This window comes from Bombus affinis, chromosome 1 (genome assembly GCF_024516045.1).
Source record: "Bombus affinis isolate iyBomAffi1 chromosome 1, iyBomAffi1.2, whole genome shotgun sequence".
Lineage (NCBI taxonomy): Eukaryota > Metazoa > Arthropoda > Insecta > Hymenoptera > Apidae > Bombus > Bombus affinis.
Window position 1 is genome coordinate 2,533,447 of NC_066344.1, and position 22,095 is coordinate 2,555,541.

Below are 22,095 nucleotides of genomic sequence, written 5' to 3' on the forward strand. Positions count from 1 at the left end.
TATATATTATGTATATTCTTTATGATATAATATATATTTTTCTCTTTAAAGTTTAATAATGAACATCGACACTAAATCGAACGAGTAAACGAGTTACGTGTTCGTAATACCGACATTGTTTACCAAAGAAATATCTCTCTTTTCATCACATTCCTTACCCATTACGTGACCTCTCGCGTGTTTTCACACGAGGCACGAACAATTTATCGCACGATATCGTTCGACTTCCCCGCGATCCAGCTTTATATACAACGCGGAACCAAAAGAGAATCGCAACAGTTCGTTCTTAAAATTCGATTTGATCGATCCGAAGCACCACCTCGGCAAATCTTTGTTCTCTCGTACGAAATTCATCGTATTCGACGCTGATAAGACGCTCGTAGACGTGTCTCGCTCGCGAATCGCACCTCTCAGATGGAAAAATCGGCTACGCTCGTCTTGTCGCTCGAATCTCCGATTCGTTTTTCACCTTATACGAGTTCAATTCTACAAAACATTTCCACGTTTCTGCCGTTAATACTTCGTTCATTTTCAGCACCACCTTCGCGACATTTCTCATCTTTGATTCTCTGCAATTTTCCATTAATCAATTTTCATTCGTTTCTTTTATCTTCGCGCGTTTACCATTAAATCCTACGTTATCTTTGATTCTTGGTAATCTAGAATCATTTACCTTTTATGTATATTTTTGTTTCCTTTCTAACGTCTCCGCAAATCGTATCACTTTCCTCGTTTCACTCGCTCGTCTACTATATTCTTACTTTTTTTTATTCTTTTATTTATTTATTTTTTTTGGAAAAAAAAGAAAAAAACAAAAAACACGACGAGTTAGTACAAAAACTCCCCGGGCTCGCTCGTGACTTTGATTACGGGGTCGGGGACAAAGGGTTGAACATTGGTAACGGTTCGCTTGATGGGTTAGGGTTTCTTCTTTTTTTTCTTTTTTTCTTTTAGAGAGAAGAACAACAAAAAAGCGGAAAAAAATACGCACGGGTGTCCTCGATGGTTCGCGTTCAACGAAGGAATGCGTGCCTCTGAGACAATTTTTTATATTATCACGATTAATGAAAATGAATATTTATATATTTGTTAATTCGTTCGATCCATTAATTTTTTATTCCTCTTTTTTTTCTTATCAAATATAATAGAACATTTTGAAATTAAACTCATCGGAGTGTTACGACGCTTTTCTCTTTTTAATATTTTTTAAATACTTTTCTCTATACACGTAAGAAATTGTTTCAAACGTACACGCGTTCCTCCGTAACACCCTAGAGGCTTATCCCGTCGATTCAATCGCGTTTCGTGTTAGCAATTGAATTTGTATCTTTTATTCAGTTCTTACTTTTGACGATGAGTTTGGCGGAGGTTTCTACGGTGCCGGCTGACGTGGTAGCTCGGCAGGTGAAGGTGCCAGTGTCTTCTTCGTAGGTGGTCGCTATCAACAGCACGGCGTTATTGCCTTCGTGAATCATCTGGAATTCAGACATTTTTATTTCTCATTAATCCAATTACATATAGCTGATAGAAGATTTCTAATCTTCATAGATAAATAGCTAACCACAGATCACCCAAACGAATTTTACCAAGTTAATTAATTTTACGTTATAAAAGATTCCATCGTATTGTAAATATATTCTCTATCGTTCCATATGGAGAAATTAAGTTAGTTTTCAAAAATTTCCTTAGGAATATTTTACACCATAAAAATTACTATCGTGCAATTTTTTCTCCCATATCGAACAACCGTAATTTTAAGAAAAACAATAATATTTTCTCATTTATTCTATAGCGTATGGAATACTTCTGTACTTTTGATTAAAAGAGACATAATTTAGAATAAAACAAAGATAATTAAAAAGACACGATAGAATATTGATAAATAATGTAACATAGATGATTGCTTGATAAATTAACAAATTCTAGATAAATACAGATTTTATGACATTATGGAGAATTAAATAAAATTTTGAACACGACTTACCTGGAAGTCAGGTGACTGAGGGATTAGGGCACCTTCGCGATACCATTGAATCGTTGGCTTTGGTTTAGCTGGAGTAACTTGAGTCTTGAACTGTGCCGGTTGTCCTTCTAGAACTGTTTGATCTTTCAGTGGCGTCAGTTTGGGGAGAACGTCAGCTGCGTCGGGTGCTAAACGAAAACATTCAATATTAATCATTTCGGTCAGAAGATATAGTGGAGTTTTAGTGAAATTGTAGGCTGATGAAAAATGATGATTCTCACCAAGAACTCTGAGATTGGCCGAAGTAGTTACATCACCAGCTGGATTCTTGGCGATGCATTTATAGACGCCTTCATCTTCGGGGAAGGCTTCAGAGATCCTCAGGGTACAGAGGTCACCTTCCTTCTGCATTTGGAAGTACTTGGATGGTTTGATGACCTAAGATGACAAATAAATTTGCTTTAAAGAACACGAACCTTTCTATCTCTTGTAAATTTTAAATAAAAAATTTCCAGATTTAGATCAAAGAATTGGTCGTATCGTTTTCTTTAAGTTTGAAACTGAACAGCAACGAAGAGGAATTAAATGAGTTTCTTAGTAACCAAATCGGCTCTATAAATTTCACGATCATATTGCCTAGAGGTATAATTACCATTCACTTTAGGAAAAAACAAATGATTTACTTCTATACAAATCATAGTAAGAAGATTGTATAATTAATCGTAAATTCTAGGATCAAAATGCCTCCCTTTTTTTTTTAATTTATACAGTCAACCAATATGACTTTTGAATGGATTAACGCGTCATCCTAAATGCTGTGTCTTATGGGATAGAAAATTAAATTGAAAAAAAAGAAAATTAACTTGAACAACCCTTCATTGACAGCATGTAATAAATGTGGTAGTATCACGTGTTTACGATATTACAATAAAAGAACAACAATTTTGAAAAGATCTATGATATTATAACGAAAGAATAATAATTTCAAAAATCTGTATTATTATAGTATCGTGGACAAATTGCCTAAGAAATATCGGGTGAACCATAAACAATGTTGCGAGAAAGCCTAAGTATCGACAGGCCAAAAGAGTCTGGAAACTTCAATGGACCGAGCGGCTCATCAATGTGTCGTTGGTCCTTCAGTCGAACAATTATTCGGAAAAATGGCTTATGTGACCATGGCCACGGATGGTTACGGAACACGTACGTGGTGGAACTATGAGAAAAGACAAAGGGATGCTTAAGGAAGAAAGACGAATTAACAGGCAGTCGTTAGTTGAGAAGTCAGTGTTGTCAGCATCGTCGAGGAGGATGGTTCGCGTGAAAGAGAGCGTTGGAACCGTGGTGACGAGGGTTGTGAATTAACAATTTAGTCGTCTTAGTTATAGCACATTACTGTGTAGCTGTAAATTCGGCAGCAAACTTTCCAACGGGTTCTGTTCCGTGGTTTGCTACACAAAGACCCTATCCTCTATCAGACGACGGCAGAGCTGTGGTTAGCGCAGTTGGTTTCGAACGTTCAAGACCAGGTTCGAATCCCGACACTCACAGTTCGGTTTTCTACACAATTCCTAACTGAGAAGAAGGCAACCCGGATGAAGACAAAATCTCATACACCATCAGTACCTGTCACGACTTATACCGAATCTCAACTGTATTTATTTCACGTTAAATAACCATCGTTTCCTGTTTAATCCATTGTAAATAGATCTATCGATAAATAAAAAATCCTACAGTATCGGTGTTGTTTCAAATACTATTCGTACCTTGTCGCCTTTTTTCCATTGTACCGTGGGCACCGGTTTTCCGGTGATCCTGCACGCAAAGGCGACGGAAGTTCCCTCTCTGATAGTTTGATCTCTCAATGGTTCCAAAACCGTGGGCGCCTTTTCGACGCCAGGCGTCGTCGGTTTCGCCGTCTTGGCGGGCGATTGAGGTCCACGAACTGTACATTCAGCGTCGCAACGTGCCTCTCCGGCACTGTTTATCGCGACGCACTCATATTTGCCTGAATCTTCTGGCACTGTCTCCAAAATCAGCAACGTGTAAGTATTGTCTTCCTCGAGTGTCTTGTAACGAATATCTGCCGTCACTTTCTTGCCATTCTGTAACAACACACGAACATGAAAGGTTAAGCTTATTTCTCAATTAAATTTAATCGCCTACACCAGAAAGAAAGTATATTCTTTGATCTTTTGTTTAATTTTTGGAGATTCATTCTCATAAAGTATTCTAACAGGGAATAAATTAAAAGTAGACATTTACGCGTATAAATTAGGAATAGTGATTTATAAATTGTAATCCAAACTTACACATGACTTATGCACTTTTTCTAAAATTAATTCTTAGGATACTGGATTTTGCAAAATTATTATTAACCTACATGAATTATGATTCTAACGGCATATCGGCAATTATACGCAACGATCCAAGTTTGCACTTACAAATTGTAGAATAACTAATACTACGATGCTACTCTTTCGTCCAAATATCACACGGAAGAAAAATTACTAAGAAAAAAGTCAAGTACCTTCAACCAATAAACATCCAAAGGCTTAGTTCCAGTCACTTTGGCGTCGAATCTGGCCAGTTGACCAGTAGTGACCGAGGTATTCTGAATGGTAGACAGGAAACTAGGTGGTATCACTCCTCCTCTTCCAGGTTGTCTTCTTCGTTCTTCGACCACCAGATTGGCGCTGCATTTTGCCTTTCCGCCACGATTCTCAGCGATGACAGAGAACACTCCAGAATCTTCCATAAACACTTGTCGAACGATCAGCACCGATTTCGTGCTGAACGTATAAATCTGAAGATCCGAAGAATTCTGAATGGGGAAATCTTCGCGGTACCATTTGATGGTTGGCAATGGATCACCGTCGAATTCCACTTCGAATCGAGCTTGCTCTTGCTCGAAAGCTCTGCAAGGTTGAATCTTCTTCGTGAAAACTGGTGGCGTGGCTGGTTTTGTTGGACCTTGAACAACACGCTCCTGGGTCTTGGCTTTGTGCTCCACTTCGGTGGTTTCCGTGGCGGTTATCTTTCTGGTGATCTCCAAGTCTCCTTTGACCTCTTTCTGTATTTGCTTCTGCTTGGCCACGTGCACTTCACGACCGTGAACCGTAGATTCTGATGGTTCTGGAGGATATTTGCCAGTGGATTTCATGCGCTCCACGTCGATGTCCACCTCCGTTGTATGTGGTTTCTTCACGAATTTGGTAGTTGTCTGTGTGGTGGTGTCTTCGATTCTTTCCTCCTTTTTGTCTTCCCTGAAAAATCATCATTCCTCGCGTTTAATTCTCGTATCAGATGAGTAGATCTTTAATCTGTGATTGAGGCTCTTAAGTGGATATTAAAAGTGTTCTTCGAGAGATTGAGAAATATAGTTTTAGATAGAAAATATGATTCTGTAAGGTTGTAGAATTCACAAGGAACATATAAAAATTTGTTTATAATACGAATAAGGAAGAAGAATAAAGAAATTTAGCCTCATACATAGCGAAACTTACTGCTCATATAATGCAACTTAGTTTCTCTCAGATGAATGACACGGAGGATAAAACTAACGAATAAGAATGAACCTGACTACTGATATAATGAATTTTAATTATAATATATGACAATGAAAAATAAAGTAAAAACGAAATTGGTACTTACAATGTTTCCTCATACTGTTGGGCCATTCCCTTCGCTACAGAATGAGAGACAACTTTTTCACCAGGAATAGCAAATTGATGGCTAGATTCTCTCAGCCTACTCTCCTTCAGCACCTGTTCTTCCTCCAGAGTCATGAGCTTGTTGTAATAATCCTCGTTCTTTTTGCTCTTCACGGACTTCTGCCATTCTGTCTCTGGTTCCTTGAAAACTTTCTGTCCAAGGTGCTCCGTGGCGATCTCGATGCCTTGAGAGATGTTATGGTGTCTTTCGTCGAAAACTTTCTCGAGCTCTGTGTTCTGTCGCTCCGATTGGTATTGGGTCAGTCCGTAATCATACCAAGCTAGAGAAAAGCAACGTTAGACTTCCGTTTCTCAGATTCACGCGCAACCGTCAACGCATGCCATACGAACGTCGGAAACATCCATTTTTTTTTTTTTTTTTTTTATTGGAAACATAACGTTCCTCGACGATCTAGCATATTTCAAAGATATCAAATATTAGTAATAGATAACAATGAAATAAAATTGTCGATGGCAAGGATTCAAATTGCATTTGTCAGTGATATTTTCAATGTTTAATTGCCTCTGGAAAAATTTAAATATTGAAACTATTTATAAGACATAAATAATATAAGAGCTGTCAAGTATTTGCGAAATATTAATATTTTCTGTATAATAAAGTAATGAAAGATCGCATTCATAGCGGAGTATTAGTTAAATTAAAAATAATCTAAAATGCCGAATGACGAGAATCGAGGGAACGTTATGCTTTCAAGAAGATTCACAGAGAATCACGGGGAAATACGACACAGTACTTTATTGGCGATGCAACACATAACGACGCCAGCTACGCGAGAGGAACAGGATGCCCGGAAACCAGGCTACCGGAGACAGAGGTGGACATCCGGGTGGTTTAAGTTAGATCACGGTGCCAATCACATTGATTTGGAATTACACCGAACACTTGAGGAGATTCTCTAATTTCAAACATTTTCTACGGTCCACTTTCATGTACAGAGATCCAGTACTATATTCAATTTACAATATTTACGATCTAATACATTAGCAACTTGAAAAATAGTAAATCAAAAGACACTGAATCTCTGTTGTTTAAAATATGATATAATAAACGGAATTGGATATTAGGAGCTGACAAGTTATTAAATATATCCATTACCCGTCCAGGATTATTAACAACGTCGACATTGAACATGGTGTAGCACTCCGAGAAATACGGACTCTGCTCGGTTAGTCTTGCAAAACGAGCCGAATTTCATCGATCCTATTCAATGATCTTACGAATAAATGAAAAAGCAATACAGTAAATAAAGTTCAGATGAAATGGATTATTTTTCTTAAAGAAATAAAAATATATAAAAATGTAAAAAGTAGTATTATTGAGCAATACACCCGTTTTCTCCAGTGCAATAATAAAAATCGTTGACCGCGCGGAGGAAAATATTTTATATTATTATATTAAAAAAAAAAACTTTCTTCAATTAATTTTTTCAAACGAATAAATTAATAGAAAAATAAAGTCGATGATTCACCGAAATATTGATGTAAAAATAAATCGATGATTTATTGCTTATAATATTTTTCTCCGTGCACAGTTTGTGTTCACATTTGATAAAACAGAAAATGGAAGACAATGATGAACATATATAAATATATGCGTATATATACATATAAACAAGATAATTTAAAAAGAACGAGTTGTTCCCTTCTCGATGTTTAGTGTTCCATACCTGAAAATTCCGGTTTGTAAAACGAAGTAGCCGATACCTTTTCAGTTTAGACGACATTGCTCGTCGAAATCCCGAACCCCGAAGAAGAAGAAGAAGAAGAAGAAGCTGGTCGAGTCGCCCGAGGACGATCTTTCGAATCCTTTCGTAACATTTTCTTTTTCTCTTTTTTTCTTTTTTTTTTTTTTGATGGAAGAAGGAAAAAGGTTGGGACAGAGGTTTTTGGTGTTCGAATGATTTCGAGTGTTCTCTTCTTTTTCTGTACTCGAATGGAATGTATGTGTCGTATCGATATATCATGTACTGTGTTGCGGTTGTCGTTTTATCTCTCGGTTGCGTTATTTAAATAGAATTTTGTTTTTCTCTCGATTTTACTCGAACAGAAAATTTTCATTCTTTTTTTCGTGTGATATATATATCGTTGTGCCAATGTCCGATTTATCGACGGATTATAATTTTGTTTCTTTTGTATGTGCGTGCATTCTTTGCGATGTAATGGATAGATTTCATTTTGTTGGAGAATTTCTTATTGTTCGGTAAGATTCATGTGTACAAATTTGAAGTATGTAAAAATAGAAGAATAGAATATGTTTCAGTGAGGTATAATTAAAGTATAATTGGCGTTTGAGGAGACGCAAAGAATGCAACGACATGTCTATGTATGAGTTTCTCTGTTTGGGAGTAGTAAACTTACGTCTTGGTGAATTTTTCAGTACACCACGATAATCGTCGCTCCTTGGTTTTACTGTTAGGGTGGTTTCGGTTCGTGACTCGCCTACGGAACTTCTCGCGATCACTTCGACCTTCCCATGATCGTATTGCCTCGTCTTGGGGATGTCGAGATGGTACATACCGTCGTACGTTAGTTTATACCGTGATCCCTGTGAAAAGATGTGACGAATTATAATGTAGAATCATATAGAATGATAATTATACAGAATCATAACATAGGATTGTAATATAAAATTGTAATATAAGAAGGGCTACAGAAAAACATAAATATATTTCATAGAAAAATCTCTACTACGAGTAAACTCCTTTTAGTGTATAGTTTAGAAGAGTTAAATTTTAATGTTTACTTAGAATTTAAAATAATTTTTAATCAATATTACTCGGAATGTTAGAATTTAGTTTAGAGAAGCAAAGATATTTACATTGACCACAGTATGGCCATTGATGATCCACATGACTCGCGGTCTCGGGTGACCAGTGACACGACAACAGAATCTGGACCAATCACCCTCTTCGACGGTTACCGGTTCAGGTTTGCTCACGAACATTGGAGGTGCACGCACCTTCTCTTCTTCGCCCTCTTCCTCAGGTACTCTGAATAAACACGTTCACGCGTAAAGAGACAGTTCGATACCATAATGTAGTATGGTTAAATTATATATCGTAATTAATTAATGAGGAAAGAAACATTAACTTTCGATACAAATGATTTCCAAAATTTTTCAGCATCGTCTAAAAGACGCGATATATTTTTTCTTATTTAACACGTTGACGCCAGCTTCACGGGACAGACACGTGTGGCCCACCGGTGGTACACGCCGGCGTCAACGTGCTAAGAAAAAATTCAATTGTCACAAAAATTCTTACATTTGCCATGCAGCTTCCATCTCCCTGATCTTCTCGATACTCTTCATGCCCTTTGGTAGTTGCGACTCGTAAATAATTCCAGGCTTGCCAGCCGTTCGGATCACCGCTCGTGTTTCGTCCATTCCGTAAAGATTCGTGGCTCTGCATAGATATTCTCCGCTGTCTTCAGGATATACCCATCCAAAGTTCATCGCCACGTAACCAAAGTCGTAAATTGGAGTGAATCTGTTCTTGTGTGGTAAAGGTTTGCCATTGAAGAACCATTCGACCTTCATGTTCGGATCACCGACAGGTGCCAATTGGCACTCGAACTTTGTGCTGTTCATTTCAACCAGCTCGGTTTGATCTTGGATCTGAGTGACGAAACGTGGTGGTTGTTTCTTATCCGCGTCGTAGAGATCGTCCTCTGTAAGGTGAACTTCCGAAGTGTACTTCTTGATGGTGGCTTCCATTTGCATCAACGCTTCCGACTTCTTCATACCCTTTGGCACTTGGTTCTGTAGGATGATGTTGGGCAACTCTGTGGAGAAAGTGGGAAATAGCGATATTGAATATTCGTATTGTAATTTGAGTTAAATATTATGGAAATATTGGGTTAATATTATGAAAAATTATAATAGATGAATTATAGAAGGAGAGAGTTGCATTTTGCAATAATATCGTTATAAGTGGGTCACAAAGTAAATCTGAACCATAAAAGTTCTACTTGGAGATACAGAGAAATAGCAAAAGATTACGAGAAATTATGATAAAGAAATTATAGCATGAGAGAAATTATGTTATACGATAATCAAATTTCTATTTTATTTTATCGTATTATACGAACGCTAATGTCTATAAGTCTTACATTATTGAACAATAAGAGGAAAATAAATACTTTTTGTATTACAATTTTTTGAATTAAAAGAAAAATGAAGATTCTCAACCATTACTAATCTTGTATAAGGAAATAAATAGAATTTGAGATCTTACTTTTGCATGATACCGATGCCCTGGTAGTGTCCTCGCCAAGATCGTTAATAGCTTTGCACACGTATTCTCCCGAGTCCTCAGGGTAAACGTACAAAATATCCATAGACACGAATCCCATATCGTACATTGTTCTGTATCTGTGTCCAGCTGGGATCAATTTTCCATTTCTGTACCACTCTATGCGTAGATTTGGATCGTCTTTTGGTTCCACGCGACATTCGAACCTAACTGGTTCAGACTCGTCAACGGTTGCTGATTGAATCTGCGTAATAAACCTTGGTGGTTGACGTGGTGGCTCTTCGGCCGGTGGCTCGCTTACTGGACCACGTTCTAATTCTTTCAGCTTCTCGCCGCTCATGCCCGAGGGCAACTGCGAGTCGAAATCTATGGTTTTCTTAGCTGGAATAATTGAAGATTTATTATCAATATTATTATTATTACTAAATTAATAAGAAAATATATTTAGAATTATTTTTAGTAACAATTAAGACGATTATTTGCTCGGCACTTAAATTAATATTCTTATTACATTAAAAGAATCGGCAAAGAAATTATTTAAAAGGAAAATAAGAAAACGTTTGATCCATAGTATAACTGAACCAGCCTCATTACGAAAGGAATTCAGAAAATTAAAAATTAATAATTATCGTCAATACCAAAAAACTGTAACGAGTTCTAACGAATATAAATTGTCACCAACGTAAATTTTCATTTTTTATTTTTCCTAAAATCTCCAAAAATTAGTATTCCAATAATAATATTCAAAATATTTAAAAAATATATATTCGACATAACAAAATTTAAAATACTTTGTACCTAATATAAGAGACAATAACTTGAGTAAAAGTATTGATAATTTTCTCATTATATAATATCGAATCACGATCGTAAATTGATGAAATGATATTTCAAATGTATAATTTTTATAGAGTAATCCCTTCGTATGCAACAAGTAAAAATTAATAAATCTTACGATACTGTAATTCAACTACGTACATTTGCACGTTATCGTAGCTTTGGTAGTAGCAGATCCCCACTTGTTCGTAGCTCTGCAAACGTATTCTCCACTATCTCTAGCATAGGTGTACGACATGTCCAACGAAATGAATCCAAAGTCGTTAATCTGATGTACACGAGATCCGGTAGCGAACGATCTTCCGTTATGGAACCAATCGATACGCATGGTAGAATCGCCCACAGGTTCGACTCTGCAATCAAAGTGACTGGATGCTCCTTCCTCTACTTCGATATCCTTCAATTCCACAGTAAACTTAGGAGGATTAGGTGTTTCTTCCTCGGTCAGTATCTCGTCCTTCTTGTACAAAGCCTCTTCCAATTTCTGAATACTCTCTGTTCCAGTCTTAAAGTTGCTTGGCAACTGAGGCTCCAAGATAATTCCTTGACGTCCACGAACTTGAAGTTTGCACGACACAGTAGCTTCACCGTGACGATTCGTTGCTTTGCATGTATATAAACCAGAGTCTCGTTGGTAGCAATTGGCTACTTCCAAAATTACAAATCCAAAGTCGTGGATGGTTTTGATTCTGGTTCCAGCCAACAGAGGTTTTCCATTGTGGAACCATTCTACTCTCATGCTGGAGTCGTTGATCGGTGTTAATCTGCACTCGAAGTGCGCCAAGGAATTCTCGGTTAGAGTCAAATCGGATGGTGTCGTGATGAATTCCGGTGGTTTTCCGGTATCGTCGTCCGGAGTTGCAATACCAGGCTCGTTTCCGAGACCTTCCAGTTCGGCGATTTTATCTATCGTGCCTTCCATTCCTTTTGGCAGTTGAGATTCGAGAATGATGCTTCGTTTTCCAGTACACTTCATCGTGCATGTGGTTACAGCTTCGCCGTAGTCGTTTGTTGCTCGGCAGCTGTATTCGCCGGAGTCTTCTGGATAGATTGGCGAAATTTCGAGAATCACGAAGCCGAAGTCGCAGAAGGTGCGGAAACGAGTACCGGTCCGCAAAGGTTTTCCGTTCCAGAACCATTCGACCTGCGAAAAAGAAAATTTTATTTTTCTATTAGTTTTACATATTATCATTGGTTAATTAATTGAATATTATTTTTATGGGAAAATTTGTATGATACGTAATGAATTCTTTTTATATTCGGAGGTCACAAGTTCATAGAATTGATTTTTCGAATATTTAAAGATAATGATAAAGGTATATAGCTCTGTAAATACGGATCCTTACAATCAAACAGTAACTTTATCGATACAAATTTCAGTGATTAAAAAATTTCGTCTGGAATATTAGAAACTCTATAGTCCTTAAAAATATTAAATTTTGTAACTTCAAAGTATAAATTTCAGCTTATCGAGTTCTATATATAATATTCAATTTATAATAAGCGAAATCAATCGAATAATAATAATAAGCAACAATTACCTTTAATTTTGGATCGTCGGTAGGTGTAAGTCTAGCTTCAAAGTGCGCGCTCTCGCCCTCGCGGAGGCCATCGATGTTGCTCAAAGGTACAGTGAACACAGGTGCCTTTCCTCGTTCCTCCACGATCTTTTCGTCTTTAGTGCGAATCATCGAGTCCTCCAAAGTCTGAATCTTCTCCAATCCACCTTCCATTCCTTTAGGAAGCTGACTTTCCAAAATGAGACTCGATTTCGAATAACATTTCAAGGTCGCTTTAGTCGTGTCTTCTCCATATTTATTGAAAGCTCTGCACTCGTAAACTCCAGAATTCTCTTCGTAACAATATAATATATCCAAAATGACAATGCCAAAGTCGTGGAAGGTTCTGTATCTGTGTCCATGAGGTAATTTCTTTCCATTGTAATACCACTCGACCTTCAGATCTGGATCATTTACAGGAGTCAGTCTAGCTTCAAAGTGAGCAGATTGTCCTTCAACCAATTTCGTGATGTCAGAAATTTGCGTGATGAACTTAGGTGGCTCTGCAACTGGAGTCGTTGGCGTGGCAGGTTGTTCACCACCATAACTCTCCAGTTCTCTGATTCTAGCGAGAGAATCTGGTTGTAACGAATCAAGATATACTCCGCTCTTTCCAAAGCATTTCAGAGTTGCTTTAGTGTAATCTTCGCCATATTTGTTGCTAGCCTTGCACACGTACTCTCCAGTATCGTGGGCCATCACGCCAGCGATATCCATCACAACAAATCCAAAATCGGATACCATCTTGAATCTGGACGAGTGTCTCAAGGGTTGGCCATTGTGGAACCATTCTACTTTCATATGAGGATCTCCAACTGGAATTAAAGTACACTCGAAGTGAGCAGACTGGCCATCCTTTAGACCTTCCAGCGATTGAATATGAGTTGTAAATTTGGGTTTCTGTCCTTTCGATTTATCCACGCATTCTAATTCCACGCTGATCTCGGCGCGGCCCCATTTGTTGGTAGCCCTACAAGAGTAGGTGCCGGAGTCCTCTATCTTGGTTCCAAGAACCTCGAGAACCACCATTCCAAAAGCATAGACTGTTCTTATGCGATGACTGGCGTCCAAGACCTTGCCATTGTAGAACCATTCGACTACCATAGTTTGGTCGCTAGTTGGCGTGAGCGAAGCTTCGAAGTGAGCGATTTCTCCTTCGGATAGGTTAGTCAGGTTCTCGAATTGAGATGTGAACACAGGTGGATGACCTTCTTCACTCTCTGGTGGAGCTCCTTCCTGTCGTTTCAGCGATTCTTCGAGGTCCTGGATTGCTTCCAAACCTTCCTTACCTTTGGGATGCTGCGATCTTTCGATGATATTCTCCTTGGTCGTACAGTAGATCGTTGTTGAAGTGAAAGCTTCTCCAGCTTTGTTGTATGCCTTGCAAGTGTAAATTCCAGAATCACGATCATAGACATCTGTCAAGTCCAAAGTGACGAATCCAAAGTCGCTGGTCATCTTAAATCTGGATCCATGTTCCAGAGCTTTTCCATTGAAATACCACTCGATCTTCAAGTTTGGATCGTCCTTGGGCTCTACCTGACCCTCCAAATGCAGAGGTTCAGATTCGCCCAATTTGAATTCCGGCTGCAAGGGCACTGTCCAGATCGGTTTAGGATATTCTTGTTCTGGTCCAGCGTCTGGCCGTCTATATTTCGACAAATAAGCATCTTCAGCTTCTTTGACTTTCTCCAAGCCAGCCTCTCCTTGAGGATGCTGCGTCTGCAGATAGATGTTCTGTTTGCTGGTGCATTTGAGAGTTCCTGACGTCTGAGCTGATCCCTTCGAATTGGTAGCCTTAACAATCACTACTCCAGAATCTTCTTCATAAGCATGAGTAATATCCAAAGCTACATAACCAAAGTCATAAGTCGACTTGAATCTTGCTCCAGTTGGAAGAGGTTTACCATTGATGAACCATTCGATCTTCATCGTTGGATCTTTTGATGGCTCAACGTTACATTCAAAGTGCACATTGTCACCTTCTACGCATTCAACGTTGTTCAGATGAGTGATGAACACTGGTTCCTCGTAAATAGGTTCTGGTTGTTCTGTTGAGGTGACATGAGGTTGCTCTAAGGCGTCGATCTTTGGAAGAGCATCAGGATGAAGAGTGTCACCAAGTAACCAATGACGATCGACGATCTTCAAACTGCAAGTAGACACAGCCTCTCCAAGTAGGTTCGTGGCTTTACAAGTGTAAATGGCGGAATCGTCGGGTCTTAAACCATTGATAGATAGTGTAACAAGGCCAAAATCGAAGGTACTACGAAGTCTGGTTCCAGTTTGAAGAGCCACACCGTTTTTGAACCACTCAACGCGAAGATTTGGATCTGCTCTTGGCTCTACTTGAGCTTCCAAGTATACATGTTGACCTTCCACGAGTCTGTCGTGGCTTTCGAGGTGTTTGGTGAAGACTGGAGCCTGTTGAGGCGTCGTGTCGACGAACATTTCCGGTACTTTGTTCATCTCCGCTTCTTTCAGTTGGATCTTCTGCCAAGCATCTGGCTGAAGACTTTCGGCATCGATAGCTGAGCGCGCTTTCACTTTCAGCGAAATCGAGGAAACTGCCTCGCCGGATTTGTTGATGGCTTTGCAAGTGTATACACCGGAATCCTCCGAGATTACTTTCAGGATGTCCAGGGTCACGTAGCCGAAATCGTGGCTCACGTGGAACCGAGATCCTGTTGAAAACGTTAAACATTGCGTGAAGTGAAAATTACGTTATGGTTATAGGTCAATGGTTTAGATCAGATTTGAGATAGATCTTTATTACAAAACACGAAATGTAGGAAGAGACAAAGTATAGAAATGAACCGTATGGAAATGAAAGTGAGATATTTTGAAATTAACTAACTGAATACAAAAGTTTCCAGGTTTAGATTTTGGATGGAGCTTTAAATTTTCTGACTATTGAATTCCTTAATTTCAAAACTATTTAAATCTATAAATTTTCGAAAATGGAAGAATTAATAATAATAATAATATGAATAATAATATTTATTGTAGTTATAGTGAAATTCGTTAAAATACGAGATTATATTTTATCCGTTTGCGTAGGAGACCTACCCATTTTTAGTTCGACTCCGTTGATGTACCACTCAAATCTCAAACTGGCATCGCCAACTGGAACGACTCTGCATTCGTATCTAGCCATCTGGCCTTCCCAAAGTTCCGTGGGTCCAGTCAACAACTGTGTGAATATAGGTTTATCGAATACCTTCTCCGGTTCTTCAGGACGACTTGGTCCTTTATCAGCTTCAAGTTGGGCGATCTTACGTTGCGCTTCAGGGTGTTGGGTGTCTAATTGAATGCTTGCTTTACCTAAATATGAGAAATAGTAGACGATAATTAACGTAAGTGTCAGCTTTGAAGAAAACATATATTGGCAGGAGTCAAGTATTGATACTAACTCTTGATCTTCATCGAAGCAGTGGTAACTGCTTCACCGAGTGGGTTGGACGCACGGCACATGTACACGCCTTCGTCCTCTTCTCTCACGTGGGAGATGTCCAACGAGACGTAGCCGAAATCATGGACTTTGGTGATTCTTGAACCTGGATAATTCAGAAATAACACGCTTTATTACTCGAATTCCCAAATTTTTCAACTTTGAAATCTTCGAACTTCTAAAACTTCAGTTTCTGAAATTTGGATTCTTCAAATTCTTAAATTTCGACCTCTTAAACTCTCAAATTTTCTGATAATCGAAGGACGCTCGAATTACTACTTTTCTAAGCTTTCTAATTCTGGAATTTTCTATCTAATCTATTAAATTTTCAAATTGCCAAATTTTCCAATGCCTAAATTCCCAGATATCTAAATTTTCCAATACTCCAATTTCCGTATGCTTCAGCTTTAATTTCCTAAACTTTCGCACATTGAAATTTCCAAATTTCTAAATTTTCGGATTCTCAAACTTTAGAATCACCAAATTTCTAAATTTTCGTGTTATTAAATATAAGTAAACAAATGCATACGATTGTACTTACTTGTCTCAAGTGGGATTTCATTCCTGAACCATTCAACCTTCAACGTTGGATCTCCTACAGGAATCAATCTGCATTCGAAGTGAGCAGTGTGCCCTTCGGGAATAGCGTCGATATTTTGCAACGGTTGAGTAAAGACCGGTCTTTGCCTAGTTTGTGGTTCTGGTACGTCTGGTCTCTTCCAAGGCTGTTGAGCTTCCAATTCACGAATCTTGTCCATTCCTTCAGGACGTTGCGAGTCCAGAATAATGTTGTCCCTTGGAATAACCCTCAGCTCGATCGAGGATACGCATTGGCCAAGAGCATTGATAGCTCGTACGGAATATTCTCCTGCGTCTTCGGGAACAGCATGGCCGATATCAAGAGCCACATATCCAAAGTCAAAGGTCACGTGGAACCTGGATGCAGATGGAAGCGGCTTGCCATTGTGGAAGAATTCGATCCTCAAGTTGGCGTCGTGGAGAGGCTCAACTTGGCACTCGAAATGGGCTGTTTGTCCTTCGTATACTTCGGTGGTACCCTAAATAAAATTTTACAATTTAATAAATAAACATTTCGAGTATATAAAAGAACCTTTGAAATTTTATGATATACATAACGTTAAACAGTTGTGCTTTTATAATAGTATTCGTATTTTTATAGTAATAGTGCAAATGTTTTGGATTCTATGAAAAATGTTTCAAATATTTTATGGAAAATATTCCAAAAATTAAAGATTTTTTAATATACAAAACATTAAGGTTTTTAACTTTATAACAGATAATGATATTGCAAAATTTGGAGATTCTGCAAATTTGCATTAATTGCGTACTGAAAAAATTTTATATTACGTATACATAATATTAAATTTTCTGTTTTTAATAACAAATAATAAAATTTGCAATTCTATGCCATAGAGAATATTAAGAAAATATAAATTTCTATAATTAGGAAGATATCTAGAATTTTAAATTATATAAATTGCTATGAATTCTTTACCCTGAGTTCAGTGATGAATCTTGGTGGTGTCACTGGTGGTTCTTCGACTTCTAAGCGGGCTGGACGTCCTTGAGCCTCGAGTTCACGAATCTTCTCGAGGCCATCTGGATGTTGAGTGTCTAAGAGAATACTGCGGCGAGCTATGGAACAAATTTCGTATTAAAAATATTTTTCTCAAAGATACCAATAAATATGTACGAAAATATAAATTACTATTCCGGTTTATCCATCGATTATTCTCTTTCCTATTATCGGCTCAAGGTTTATTTTCTATTCCTTCAAAAGTGACACGTCGACTACAATTACGAACTTTCGGTCTCGTACAAATATTACAAAATTCATCTTTTCTCCTACGATTTCTATCGTCTCTAAAATCCATCTCCGATTTTCTTCTCGATTCTAAATAACCTTCGTTTTTATCATATCTAACAGTACTCTTATAACGGTTCCTTTCACATAAACAGTTTTTGTGTATTTTACTAGAATCCATAAATTGTTTGTCTCGTCTAGAGTTCGTGAAAGAAAACGAACTAAATCTAGGTTTTACAGCCGATAGATTTGCTCTTGGAAAATCCGAAGACGGAGACGATACTCTTTTTCTCAGATAGTGTTCCAACTTGTCGATTTTTTTTAGAGGTTTCCATGGGGGAAAACGAGGAAGATGGTAACGTTTGTCTTTTGCTAAGAATTCGAGTAATTTCTAGTTAGAAATTGATGTTACAATATTTACTTAAATAAAAACAAAATAAAAGAATTAAATAAAAAGGTAAGGTAATTAAAGGTAATATTCAATTAAATCGCGTTATATTTGAAATCTATCATTTCTAATTTCTTCCTTCTTATCGTACTCGTTACGAAAGCTTGAATTTTAAATCGCACAACTTACAGCCAACTTTGATGGTGCAAGTGTTGACAGCCTCGCCAGCTAAATTGGTAGCCTTGCACATGTAGGTACCAGAATCTTCGGCATATGTATAAAGAATATCAAGAGCCACATAACCAAAGTCGTGTGTTTTGCGGAAGCGATGTCCTGTTCTTACAGCAACTCCATTTACGAACCTGTATTACAACGTTCAATTCGTCCAAATTAAACGCCAACATTGTGATAATTAGGCTTAAACATTTAACATCAATAGACTACGGATTTTTATGCAATTCTATATTTTTATCAATACTACCAAATGAAATGCAATCTACATAATGATTTATTTCTTTCATTAAATGTTCTTTAAACAAGTACTTCGCTTGGAGAATATTTTTTATATCACGTGGATTTTGTACATTTTTGCTTGTTTAAATGCTTCAGAAATGTGTAGCGGCACATGAGTAGATGTTGTTGTTTTGCCTCGGAGTATCAAGATCGTTAGGGTACACGTAATGTAATAATAAATAAACTCCGGGCAAAACAATGTCGCCGCTACGTGCAACCATCGAATAAATCAGTTATTATACGAGTTATCGATTAATATCTACGAGTTATCTGCGACCGATTATACACTGTCTTTGCGAATACGTTTGTACGAGCGACTTTGGACATTGTCTATATTTATTTATAATTTATTTAATTTATTTCAAATATATTTGACGGGTTGCAGCAGCAAGTTCTCGTTACCTATTAATCAATCCTCTACAATTCCACAACAAATGCATAAAATTCAGCAGTTTAAATTTAATTAGAGTTGCATTGTACGTTAATGAAATTCAATAAATTCTAATTGATCGATTTCGTTACCATTCTATCTTTAGATTTGGGTCGTTGATGGGTTCGACGCGGCATTCCAAGTGAGCGTGTTCGCCCTCCTTTAGATCCAGGTTGTTCAATGGCGTTAAGAAAACAGGCTTCTGGTGTACAACCTCTTTTTCAATCTCTTGCTTCACTTCTACAGTCTCTAGCTCGCGAATCTTCTGCAAACGCTGAGCGTCTAACGTGTCCAAATACAGGCCTTGTTTCGCTGTTTGAAAGAATAGACAGCTGTTTATCTGTCGTCCTTTTCAAGTGAATTTTTACGCAAACACCGAGCAACTTGTAAATTTTGATATTAGTCGAGAGGTTATAACATTTGTTCCATATTCGAGACTGTCAAATGTCCAGTAATTGCTAAGATTTGCATTTATAGTAACAAAAAGCTGCAGAGAAATTCTCTAGATAATATTATTATCCCAATGAAAAATTAATTTAATCTAAAGAAATCCTAGGGCTACTGTCATATAAGTTTTTTACAGTGTAAAATATTTCCCAATCTTCGAAATTTTAAATACCGTTTACTAGCTTTCTAAATCTACCACGTCGCGATATATAAATTTTTCAATTATAAACGCCACTCATTAGTTTCCAAAATCCTCAACATCTTCATCAAAACATTATTGCAATTCTTTAAATTTCTTAATCTATAAAATTCTATTCCCAAATATCTTAAACTTCTTAATCCACAAGATATTAGCCCCCGATATCTTAAATTTGTTAATTTAGAAAATACTATCCCTCAATATTCTAAATTGTTTAATCCACAAAAGACTTATCCCACATTTCTTTAAACACTTACAGTCAACGCTGATGACGCAAGTGGTAACAGCCTCGCCAACAGCGTTCCTCGCCTTGCACATGTAAGTTCCAGAGTCTTCCGGATAGGCGTAAAGAATATCAAGAGCCACGTAACCAAAATCGTAGGTTGTCTTGAATTTATGTCCTTGAGGAATCGGTCTGCCATCTCTGTACCATTCAACCACCATAGTGGGATCGTTGACAGGCGTTAGAGTGGCCTCGAGATGGGCGCTTTTGCCTTCAGGCAAATGTTCGATGTTCTTCAATGGACGACCGAATTTCGGTTTCTCGGCGATGATCAAGTCTTCTTCGTCTACGCGTTTGTAACGCGAGTCGTCTTCTAGGTACTGTATTTTCTTCAGGGCACTTTCGTGTTGAGTTTCGCGAATAATCGAGGAGCGAGCTGCAACGTGGCATTTATGCAATTATCCATTCTCTTTCGTTATAGTAATTTCGCTTGGAGGACAGAAGGGTCGAGAATAATCGTAGAGATCGTTCTTTTCTCGTATTTCGTGGACATAGAAACGTACAAGAGGTGTAAACGAGTAAAGAATAAATATAAAACAAAGGGAAGAAAACAAGGATGAAACATCCAGAAAAGGGTGGTAATTCACTGTATGTACAATTTACAAAAGCTAGGAACTACGTATTTAAGCGACGGAGAACTAGAAGCATTGGAAAAACAGGGTCTCTAGGTTACACAAAGTGCTTGGTTACATCCACCTGCTGTCCCCGTGCGTGATTTCAACGTGGACGTTCGTAGAAGTATCGCTCTTTCCATTGTGACTTAATAGTTATTCGTTTTATAAATCACTTTGAAAGTCAGGAATATTTTTCAAGGTTCGAGAAAGCTGTTAAAAATACTTTTAGTCAGAGAACAAGTATCTTTAAAACTTTCTGTATACAGAATATGACAATCGTTTACTACAGAATACGATATAATTTTAGCTCGTTCTTAACACCTTCGATATAGATTCAACATTATTATTATCCATATTCGTGTCAACATTATTATTTTTATTTTTTATTTTTCAACGATTTAACACCTGTTCCACGCATCTTTGAAGCAGAAGCAAATAAAAAAAGATTTCTTCAATGTTCCTCACGAAGGATGAGAATCGTATAAATCCTCGTCCTGCGCTGAAGCGACAACCCTTAATCGATATCGAATAATTTCTATACGATAACATTAATGTACATTATCGTATATTACCATACTGATATTAACTTGCAGTAACCGTAATTAATTTAATTAATTAATGGTTAATATATAACAATCAATATAATTAATTATATTAATATATATAATAATTAATTTAAGAAATTATCACGATACTTCTACCCCGCCACCCTCGACTTACACAGCATGGAAAATCCTCGAGGGAGATCCTCGTCTCTGTTTCACCCTCGACTACTTACATTTCACGTCAAGATTAATCGAGCTCTTCGCCGATCCCAGTCTATTGGTGGCCTGGCAGGTATAGGTGCCAGAATCTTCAGCATATACCGTGAGCACGTCCAACGCAGCGAATCCAAAGTCACAAGTCGTTCTGTACCTGTGACCGGTGGATAATGGTTTCCCATTGTGGAACCATTCCACCTTCATAGTTGGATCGGGGTAGGGCTCGATACGGCACTCATAGTGTGCGCTTTGTCCCTCGACCAAGCTGGTAGGTCCGTTTAGTTGGACCGTGAACGATGGTTTCTCCTTTACCACGATCTCTTCTTCTTCGCGTCGTTGATACCTGCTGGTGTCCTCCAGCGCCTGGATCTTCGACAATGCGCTCTCGTGCTGCGACTCGAATTGCAGGGCCGCCTTGGCTGTGTTCGGGAATAGGTTTGTCAGTGTGTCGTTGTACACGTGTCGTGAATAGCGGTGACATGTTCGATCGAGGTGAAAATAAGGTATGGGTACTTTTAGTGTTTCTTTTTTTCTTTTTTCATTTTTTAGGACGATCTTTTTACGGTTTGCGAAAATTACATTTTCGCTGGATGTTACATCGGGCGATGGATCGTCTTTGGTGTAACGTAGGTTGATGTTTGATTTCGATGGGAGGATTAATCCCTTTGCTACTGAGGCTGAATTTGTTTGACTTTGTTTGCGAGTGACAATATCTTTTATGGAATTGTTCGTTTGATCGTTGGTGTATATAATTAACGTTTAACAGAATTATTGATCGTTAACATGGTATAAATTTGTGTCAGGGGAATTAAAATTGAGGTATGTGAGAATATACTGC

The 22,095-nt window shown here is 37.8% G+C and overlaps 1 protein-coding gene across 2 annotated transcripts in view; it reads right to left on the reverse strand.

Annotated features, from left to right (window-relative positions):
* The window catches only part of LOC126923947 (titin), a 239,916-nt gene that overhangs the window by 78,860 nt on the left and 138,961 nt on the right, over window positions 1-22,095 (reverse strand). For both annotated transcript variants that reach the window (XM_050739153.1, XM_050738320.1), the window contains 20 exons: window positions 21,275-21,676; window positions 19,857-20,258; window positions 19,046-19,265; window positions 18,200-18,372; window positions 17,314-17,453; window positions 16,339-16,855; window positions 15,760-15,903; window positions 15,416-15,670; window positions 12,329-15,030; window positions 10,929-11,931; window positions 9,933-10,331; window positions 8,961-9,480; window positions 8,516-8,687; window positions 8,056-8,242; window positions 5,618-5,957; window positions 4,494-5,229; window positions 3,730-4,068; window positions 2,245-2,401; window positions 1,985-2,151; window positions 1,346-1,475 (listed from right to left, as the gene is read on the reverse strand). In XM_050739153.1, coding sequence (XP_050595110.1) covers window positions 1,346-1,475; window positions 1,985-2,151; window positions 2,245-2,401; window positions 3,730-4,068; window positions 4,494-5,229; window positions 5,618-5,957; window positions 8,056-8,242; window positions 8,516-8,687; window positions 8,961-9,480; window positions 9,933-10,331; window positions 10,929-11,931; window positions 12,329-15,030; window positions 15,416-15,670; window positions 15,760-15,903; window positions 16,339-16,855; window positions 17,314-17,453; window positions 18,200-18,372; window positions 19,046-19,265; window positions 19,857-20,258; window positions 21,275-21,676 — 9,105 coding nt within the window. The remainder of the gene's footprint in view (window positions 1-1,345; window positions 1,476-1,984; window positions 2,152-2,244; window positions 2,402-3,729; window positions 4,069-4,493; window positions 5,230-5,617; window positions 5,958-8,055; window positions 8,243-8,515; window positions 8,688-8,960; window positions 9,481-9,932; window positions 10,332-10,928; window positions 11,932-12,328; window positions 15,031-15,415; window positions 15,671-15,759; window positions 15,904-16,338; window positions 16,856-17,313; window positions 17,454-18,199; window positions 18,373-19,045; window positions 19,266-19,856; window positions 20,259-21,274; window positions 21,677-22,095) is intronic.